The 9,610-nt window shown below is 43.9% G+C and overlaps 1 protein-coding gene across 2 annotated transcripts in view; it reads right to left on the reverse strand.

Annotated features, from left to right (window-relative positions):
• The window catches only part of SBSPON (somatomedin B and thrombospondin type 1 domain containing), a 9,034-nt gene extending 4,582 nt beyond the window's left edge, over positions 1–4,452 (reverse strand). Inside the window, exon 1 of one of the 2 annotated variants that reach the window (XM_019527801.1) lies at positions 3,998–4,452. In XM_019527801.1, coding sequence (XP_019383346.1) covers positions 3,998–4,121 — 124 coding nt within the window. In that variant the 5' untranslated portion in view covers positions 4,122–4,452. The remainder of the gene's footprint in view (positions 1–3,997) is intronic. The other variant, XM_019527802.1, reaches the window with a different exon arrangement.
• Positions 4,453–9,610: the final 5,158 nt, after the last annotated feature.

A 9,610-nucleotide genomic window follows, 5' to 3' on the forward strand; every position in this document is an offset into this window, starting at 1 on the left:
AGGCACACTTACATTAATAAAAATTTTCTGTGGCACACCAACCTCATACCTATTGTAGCTCCTTGCCATGGCAAAATTCTTTGGCATACTTGTTCATTTCTGACGGCATACTTTCGTGTTGCGGCACAGTGGTTGGGAAACACTGCACCAAATGACTCTAAGAAAACACTATGACCACCTTACAGGGTACAGGTGGTCAACTTGTGGTATATGTGCCACAAGTAGCATGGGCAGGCAGCCTCCTGGTGTGGCGTGTGGCATGTGGCAGATCAGGGAGGAGGCATCCAGCACTGGCAAGAAGCAGAAAACGGCAGCAAGCTGGGCTTGGAGCACAGAATAGGAAGCAGCGTAGCAGATCAGCTAGGAGAAGGGGCTTGGAGCAGTAATCAGGGAGGGTATGGGGCCCTAATTTGTAACATCTGCCAAAAAGGCCCCCACGTATATATGAGTAGGGATTTACCCAAGTCATGTCCAGGGATCCTGGTTTTCCCTGATCAAAAAATAACAAATTCTCTACTAAAAAACCTAAAATCCTTTGTTAAAATTTAAAGCCCTGCCCCCTCCCCCCCAGCCGGTGCCCCTCACTTCTCACCCACAGACCTCACAGCCTTGCTGGTGCCCCTAACCTTCCTCCCCCAACCACAGTCCCTGTTCCCCCAGTCCCCAGGGTTATGGACCTGGGTCTGCGGCCCCCTGTCCCTGCTCACCCCCTGCTGGTGGCTCCCCACTGCCATGTGTACTCCCAGGTGGAAGGGGGGCCCTGCAGCTCCCAGAACTGTACCTGGGGTAGATGCAGGCTGCAGACTTGAGCTCTGACCCTACTCCATTTTTCTGTGGGAAACGGAAAACCCAGATCCATGCTCATGACAAGTGAAAGGGATTTTCACAAGCTGCTTGTTGCCCATGGAGCTAATTTTGTGGCTTTTGCACAGTGAATTCACCCCTCGTCACCGTTTGGCCAAGAAGGCTGTCCATTGTGTGGCTCTTCCCCTTGCCACTGATTGGTAGAGTGGGGCAGAGCTGATGACCAGCAGCCTTCTCCTAATCAGTGGCGGGAGGGAAGGGAGGCACCATCATTGTGGCTGCTCTCCTTCATAGCCTCACCCCTCCCAGTCCCTCCTACTGGGGAGCCAGCATTCTATTTTAACTAAGGTTTTTGATTTTTATGGGCAATACCTGATTTCACAGCTCCTGCAAAATCACAAATTTAAGTAGGTCCCTAGGTATAAGGCCATTAACTAAATCAACTACCAGCCCATCTCTGAGATGACAGACTCTATATAGGAATCCAGCGTGAGGTGAGAAGAGTGCCACTAGCCAGTGGGAAAGCTGTATTTAAAAGGAGGAAGCAACATCTACTGCCACTGGGGCAGGAGCAACTCTGTGTAGCCTTAAATGCTAACTTCAGATGTGTTTTTCTGTTACATTTTCCATGAAGGGTTAAACTAGAAGCCAGGTGGAACTTGGCAGAACTCTGGGGAATGCAACCAAGTTCAGGAGAGCTGGGGCACTGATTAGGGGACCAAGACTAACTGGGCTGTAAAGTTGGCATATCCTAAGTAGGGCTCAGACAAGTTTGTTTCTGAGAGCATACTGTAAAGATTTGGAAATAGTGACTTAGACTACTGAGCCCAAAGATATTTGAAATGCAGGGGATCTGCTCTCAACAAATTAGTGACTAAAAGGAGAATTGGAACAGGTTGTAATGCCTATTCAGTCCTGAAAAAAAATGCCCAGTGTGACTGCTGGATTTTTTCCTTTTTTGTTGATGATAGAGGCTGAAGCTATTAATCGTTTCATGTAAATCATCAAATTAGCAGGATATACCCTCACACTTGTATTTAAATAAACACAGGGTGCATCCACACATGCAATTAGCATGTAGCAATAAATTCTGGTGCAGTTTGTACTGGAGTTGATTGCTCCTGGATGCAGTGTTTACACATGCACACAGAACCACCACATTGAGCTGGGGAGGAGCAGCCCCACCTGGCAGGGGATTCAGGAGGTCAGCCTGCCAGCCCAGAGCTGCTCCATCCCAGTTCAACATGCTGCAGAGGGGCTGGCCAGGGTACAAGGCTGCTGCAGTGTGGGGCTAGCCAACAGGCAGTCCCTGCACTGTAGCACTTTCATGCCCCAGCCAGTCACAGTCTACACATGTGTTTCGGAGCACTAAACTCCTCTATAGGCTAGTACTTGTCTTGGACAGTACTATCCTACAGCAGAGTTAATTAATTTACTGCATCTTAATAGGAGGTGTATGTATAGACAGTAATGCTTTACTGTAGAGTTAATTAGGCAACTCCACAGTAAAGTGCATGTGTAGATGAACCCACAGTGTCACCTTATAGGCCACATTTTAAAGGGTCTCAGGTGTGTGTGTGTGTGTGTGCGCGCGTGCGCACACACGCACACCAAACCAAAATCAAATAACTGTTCCTGACTGCCCAGTTTCTTTGCAAGGATACAAGCATATTCATTTTGTTGGTGGACCCTAAAAGAATTCCATTGTCTGTCAGTGACACAGGAAGGGGATGTTTCAATGCTAAGGCTTAGTCTTACAAAGGACTTACTGGAAATAGACCATGCTAGGCCTTACTGGAGACGGATCTCCCTAAGCCTATCCTATGCCTAAGATAGGCAACTAGGCCTATCCTATGGGCAAGTTGCTCTAAAAGAACGGGGCTATTTCATTTCCCACAAAAGCTTTGCTGTAGATTTCCTCCCAGTTTTTCTACAGCAACCCCTTTGATGTTTTTTCGCATCCAGTTCTCCATTAGGAAGATGGTGCAAATAGAGGTGCATTCCATTCAACTCCTGCTCCAAGAACCTATTCAGGCACTAATGTCCCATCTGAAGGTGATTGATTGGTCTCATCTCCAGCACACTGGATCTGCTTTTTGGGGATGGCATGGCCTTTAGTGACCACACGGAAAGGAAGGTTGAAAAATGCTCTTAAATACACTTTTCACTTTAAAATCTTATTAAGATTGGTACTGTCTCATACTTCTAGAGAGTGGTCTTTCAAATGGGAAGACTACTTGTTTTGATCCTTCTGTCTATTCAGTCCCCTCAGTGACATGGATCACAGTTCTATTTTCCTTTTGGAGCTAATTTCTTGGATGCTTTCACATTAACCTAGAGAGCTCTGGGTGTACTCTTAGCATAGGAATATTTTCTCCGTGTTTTGTTTCTATCCCTTTCCCTCTAAGGGCCCTGGCTGTGGGAAAACATGTTAGATGCTATCTTGAAAAAAGTCTTGGATGGAAAAAAATGTACATCCATGCACTGCTGCTTTCACAGCTGAGAGAAATTAACCTTTTTACTCTTCAAGGGGGAAAGTCCTGAGAGGGAATCTACTAACTGAAAGATAAGGTCTTGCCCATGACTAGAATGGTATCACCATATTATGAAAAACAGCAAGCATATTTCCTTGCTCCAATATTTTATGAAACGTAGCATATAGGCTTATTTTATTTTGTTTTTACTAAGCATTTCCCCAATTTTATTTTCTGATTAATTTCTCAGTGAAAAAACACTGAATTATGTAATTCCACTTGTCATTACGTAGGTCTGCCTAACTTGTATGTTATGGGGCACACAGAATATTTTTTAATGAATCAAATAATGGATGCTTTCCATGCACATCTGACAAACTATAAATGATCAACAGAATATACTGGAAACTGGACAAACGCTTCTGAAAGGTTTCAGTCAAGAAAACAAAAGATAATTTGTCTATAATTCTTAATTTAATAAAACTCTTGTGGGGAAACCTCTGCTTCTTGTGACAGACAAATGCAAATGAAAAAACTGAATAATTTCTAAAATGCAAGTACCTATAAAATTACATGAAAGTAAAAAATGAGGTTCTGAAATCAATGTGTATTTTATAGACTGGACCTACAACTTTATTGTCATTGTGGCAAATAAATAGCTGCTGTTTTTAACTGTCATGAGATGTAAGGGTGATACAGGTCAATCAGAGAGAAATTACCATGATCATGTCCGCAGTCCTGTCCTTCATAAGTCAGGTATTCCAGGCAGCCAGCCTTCTCCTCTAGTGGAGGACAAGGTTCCCCACCATTTTTAGGTTCTTGTTGCACATAGCGCCTACGCATTCGGAAATTAGGTTTACACTGCTCTCCACAACCACTCCAGTGACTCCACTCCCCCACAATGCAAGGAAGAGCTGCAAAGCAATAATTAAGTATTACTAGCAGTCAAGATCACTCTTTTATTAGCTCTAACAACTCTAGTAATATGGTCATGAATTGTATTCCTTTACATATATGTTATGTTTTAAGGAGTTTTTAACTGTCTACTAATAATGAAAGAGTGCTGGCTCAGCTACATAGTCAAAATGTATACTGCTTTCTCCACTTTTCTTCTAGGTGCAAATTCACACCCAAGACAGGGATTTAAAGTAACACTTCACCTATTGTAACAACTACACAGTCCGTGCATGTAGATGCGCCCAGGGTGTATCTACATGAGATGCCTTACTAATCTACTGAGCAGTAAAGCATCACAGTCTGCACATTTACTGCACAGTAGCATGTGTAGATGCTTGACCAGGAGCAAATTTGCTCCCAGTCAACCCCAAAACTAGGGGGCCACAGGGGACAGGGAAGTCCTCTGATCTTGGTGCTACTCAGCTCCCAGTTTCCATGGGAGCCAAGCAGGGGCCAGAGCAGGGTTGGAGGAGTTTCAGACTTAAAACAGCTTTTCAGTTTCCATAGGAGTTAATAGTTCATCATATAAGCTGGAATATAAAACTACTGAAGAAGAAAAAGTACTGAGACACTTAACAGCTCACTACAGATCTCAAGTGAAGTAGTGAGGAAAGCACTAATGCAGTGAGAGACTTTTGCTTTGTGGAATACAGAACCTCTCTGACATCTGCTGGACTGTTCAGCATAAGAACTGCCTTGCAAATTTTCTTATTTAGAAGACTACAGTTTTATAGGTGTGTTGAATGGAAAATCCCTCTGACTAGTAAGCAGGAGGTAGAAATTGGACCATAACGCATCCCTTACTGCTTGCCAATGACTTGACAAAAAACCTCCATGGTAAAAATACTTGTAATATAGAAGACAAAACCCACAGGATATATTAATCATCCTTTAATTTTTAAACTTTCCCTTAGTACTTGTGCTTGCAGAAGTTCCCAGGAGTGGATTCTTTATAGTTATCTTCCTTTAGCTTGTTTGTATTTTCTGCTCTTCCTTTTCCCTGGATTTTGTAGTTAGACACAGGCAGCAACTTGGTTTCACTTTACTCTGGAAAGCATAGCCAAAAAAGATATCCCAGGTGGATAAAAATACTCTGAAAGCTACTTTGAATAAAGATTTTGCAGCCTGTTTCCCAGAATGCAATGGCAGATAATGGATATATTATCCCAAAGTAAGACACTGGATACTGAAAAGGTCTTTGCTTTGTTTACCCCTTCAGAGCCACCTTGCTTTGCAAAAAAAAACAAGTGTGACACATTTATGAAAGAGTTTTGTTTTTCATAGCTTCTCAATAGTGCCACTGACACTGATGTTTTGAAAACTGTCCCTATACAGCCAGCAGATTTAGCTGTTAAATTGTGATGAGGAATGTTGTTGTTCTTTGAACTGTGTTCATGAGATAACTGCATACATTACAATCCTTGATAGAAGAGAGAAATTCTCAGGGTTAAGGCCTTTTATTAGGATTCAGAAGACCTGGGTTTGGTCCCTAGCTCTACAGTAAATGTCCTTAGGGTTTTTGAGGAAAGCCCTTTAGCACCAGATTCCTCAAAAAGGATGTGGGTACCTTAGGCAGACTTGATGCCTATTCCTACCCTTACTTCAAGGACTATTTATGAATTATTCATTAAACAATTTAGATAAAAAATAATAAATCTGAAAGTAGGGACCAGAAACCTCCCCATATAGCTGAGTCTCGTTGCTGCTTTAGTCACTCAGCTATGGAGTGGTCTCATCAACCTTGATCTAACCCTCACAATCTTGCACTCCTGTCTGCGCAAAAAGAGTGTAGGGTCTGGCCACCTGTGTTTGGACAGTATAAGGCAGGAGATGTAGATCTGAACCCTCAAACTGAGAAGAATCTGGGCTCAGAGGTGTCCGTGAACAAAGACTCTAACTATTAGGGTATAAGCCAAGCACTAAAACTTTATATAAAAAGTTGGAGGAGAGGGATCACACCACCCTAACCAAGAGAAACAGGAAGCTTCCTCAGTTATTTGTAAGAACAGTTGTAGGTGCTTACCTTCCCAAGGGCCTTTGGGCCTGGATCCCAAGTGTATAGAAACACCTGGCCCAGATGCCTGAACACTGGGGAAGGGTAGGGGGAAGAACTTTGTCTCAGCTTTTGCTTTCTTCCATGCTATACTGTCTTACCCTTGAAACAAACCCCTCTTTTTATGAGCTGTGAGACATACTGTGCTTATTTAAATCCATCCTTAAATCACATGAAGGCTGCCCCGAATGCGTCTTGCTTTCAAGTTTTATTTAAAGTCCAAGCTGTCTATTCTATATGTGCATCTATCGCACTGAACTACTAGTGTAGAGAAGTGCTCGTCAGACTTTCCACAATACAGATTTTATATTACAATTATTTATGACTTTGCACATTGTAGTGTGCACTCTTCATACTCTACAAATAAAAACTTACTATTTAGTTCAACGTTCTATATCTTGAATAATTTTTATCAGACTTTTAGTAGTTTTTTAAACTTCAGACTGAACCATTTTTTCTGCGAAATGAATACAACAAAGTGTCTATGAAGCATGCATGATAAGCAAAGTAAAAGTTACTCCATGGGGTCACGCACAAGCCAACACAGTAAAGGGTCTATACCTGTATGTCCACAGGGAATGAAATGTACTGACTACAAAAGAGCACTTGTTTCTTTCAATTATTGTTGCCTTTACAATATTTTCTGTCATTAGGATGTAAGATAATTTTACATATTCTCACACAATCTGATCCAAAGTCCACAGAACCCAATGGCTTTTGCTTCCTGTGCCATGTTTTATTTAACACAGTTAGTATCCTTTTCACAGCTGAGCACTGAGGTGTGTGGAGAGTGAATTAGTTCAGCCAAGGGAAGAATATGGTCTTTTAATTAAAGATAACAATATGTATATAATGGTAGCACATAGAAGCTCTCCCTCCTTTTTTCCCCCCACATGATCTAGTGACAATTATTATCCACTATATATTCAACTTTCTGTACAATGTATCTACATTTTATTTACAGACATTTTTAATGTTATTTTTAAAAAGTATCTATTGGGGTTATGGTAGCATTTAGAGGACCCAGCTAATATTAGGGTCCACTGTATTAAGTACAAATACTTTGCAAGAGATGGTCCTTGCATCAAAGAGCTTATAGTCCAAATGTGCAAGCTAGAAAGAAGCAGACCAGTGAAATAACTTGTCTGAGGTCACCCAGTGCTTTTATTTCCTCAATATACTTTTATTCAATGTTTAGCAATTGAAATACTAGAACAAATATGATTATCAAGTATGATGATATTATACATATATTTAACATTGTCGTTTTCTGTCATTCAGGAGACCTGTAATGATTTTTAAAATCTTAATTCATCTGCATAGTACCTTTCAGGGATGTTTAAAATTAATTTTCTAACCAAAATTAATACCACATTTGGCTTTACTTTTCCTGTTCTTTGAAGGCAGATTTTCAACACTGGGCACATCTACACATACAATTAATGCACACAAATAAATTCTGGGTCCTCTTGCTCTGGAGTTTTTTACTCCTAGGCATGATGTTTGAATGTGCGCCTGGGAGCAAAAAACCCCAAAGTATATTGCTCTGGAGTTTATTCATGCACAGCACATGAAGCTAAGTCAGTACACCCCAGGCTGGCAGGAGACCCAGGAGATTAGCCTGCCAGCCCAGGGCTGCTCTGACCAGGTTCCACGTGCTGCAAAGCGACTGGTTAGGGCCCAAGGGTGCTCTGGCGCACGGGTTGCCTGCTGACCGGGGCAGTGTCTGCACATATCCTGCTGTGCACAAAAAAACTCTGCAGCAGGGTACTTGTATTTACAGTAGCGTTACCGTACATTCAGGTTTTCCTGGACACGTCCTCTTTTTGGGTTCTCCGATTTCCATCTGGGAGGTTTTTTTTAATCTGAACAAATGTGTGGGATTTTGCTCTGCTCCACTGGTGGGAGCAGGAGGATGGCAATTAGAGGCAGGGGGCATCATGTGTAAGTGCGTACATACACACACATGGCCAGCATGCAGCCAGGCAGCGTGGTAGGAGCAGCCTCAGCAGCTGGATGCAGGTAAGTCTATGGGGAGGGGGTTGGAGGACCAAGGCTTGGGGACTGTGGTTGGGGAGGGGGGGTGCCTGCCAGTGCTGGGAAACAGTGTCTAGGTGTGAGAGCTGCAACACCCCTCCCCACAACAGGGCCAGAGGGAGGCACCTGCCCTTCCAGCAGGGGAAGAGAGCAGGAAGGCCCTTCAGGGACAGTGTGGAGCTACACACCTGGGCTGGTGACACCAGGAGCTGGTGCCTGGGCTCACAGGGATGGGACACCCGGGAGACACTGCCTGGAGCAGGGTGCGTAGCCTAGTATGGCACAGGAGCCCCAGCCTGGGGTGAGGGGTGCCACAGGTCCCCCATCTTCCTTCCTCCAGCCTGTGTCAGGGCCAGACTTGCTCCACCAGCACCCTCACAAGCTGGAACTGCTGCAGCCGCCACATTCCCATCTGGTCAGGGTGGGGGCAACTGGGGACTCCCTCTGGCAGGGCTTGGGGGAGCAGGGGGCCTGCAGGTCAGGAGTGAGGGGCACTGGCAGGGCTGGGGGACTATGAGTGGGAAGTGAGGGACAATGGGGCAGTGGGGGCTATGGGCTGAGTGTGTGGTGTGCTGGCAGTACCAGTGAGCTACGGGTCAGGAGTGGGGGGCACCACCTTGGCCCAGGGTGCCTGGGGGACTGTGGGTAGGGAGTGAGGGGCACTGGCAGGGCCACAATTCTGTGGGTCAGGAGCAGCATTCCCTCTAAGCTGCGTGGCGTGCAGCTTAGAGGGAATGTTGGTCAGGATCCGGGACTGCAGGCTGGGAGTGAGCGGAGCTGACAGTGCCAGGGAGCTGTGGGTTGCAAGTGAGGTGTCTCCCTGACAGGTGTCCTCTTTTATTGGAACTAGAAATACAGTAACCCTAATTTACAAGTACTACCCTGCTGTGGAGGTTTTCAGTTTTGTGTACCCTATTAGGTGTGTCTACTGCACATGTAGACACCAAGATGTTTACTGTGCAATTATTCAACTGCACTGTAAACTTCTTGTGCAAATGCACCCTGTGTGTAGGAAATAAAACAAAACTCATGGTGTAGTTAAGGGCTGCTGTGCCCCAGATTTGACTCTGAATCCTTTTTAAAAGTATTCCTTGTTTAAATACCCGTTAAATTAAGCTGTTTCCTTTCCCCCACATACACCTTCCCATTGGGATATGCAACATAAGCAGCATTATTTTTCCCATGTTTCCTAATTGAAATTGAAACACTGTGGTAGCTTATATAGCTTAATTATAGCTTAATTCTAAATGAATCTCTCACCATTTCTTTTCTTACAGCACTATAC

The sequence above is a fragment of the Gavialis gangeticus genome, unplaced genomic scaffold, assembly GCF_001723915.1.
Source record: "Gavialis gangeticus isolate Ggan-Ray unplaced genomic scaffold, GavGan_comp1, whole genome shotgun sequence".
Taxonomy (NCBI): Eukaryota; Metazoa; Chordata; order Crocodylia; family Gavialidae; genus Gavialis; species Gavialis gangeticus.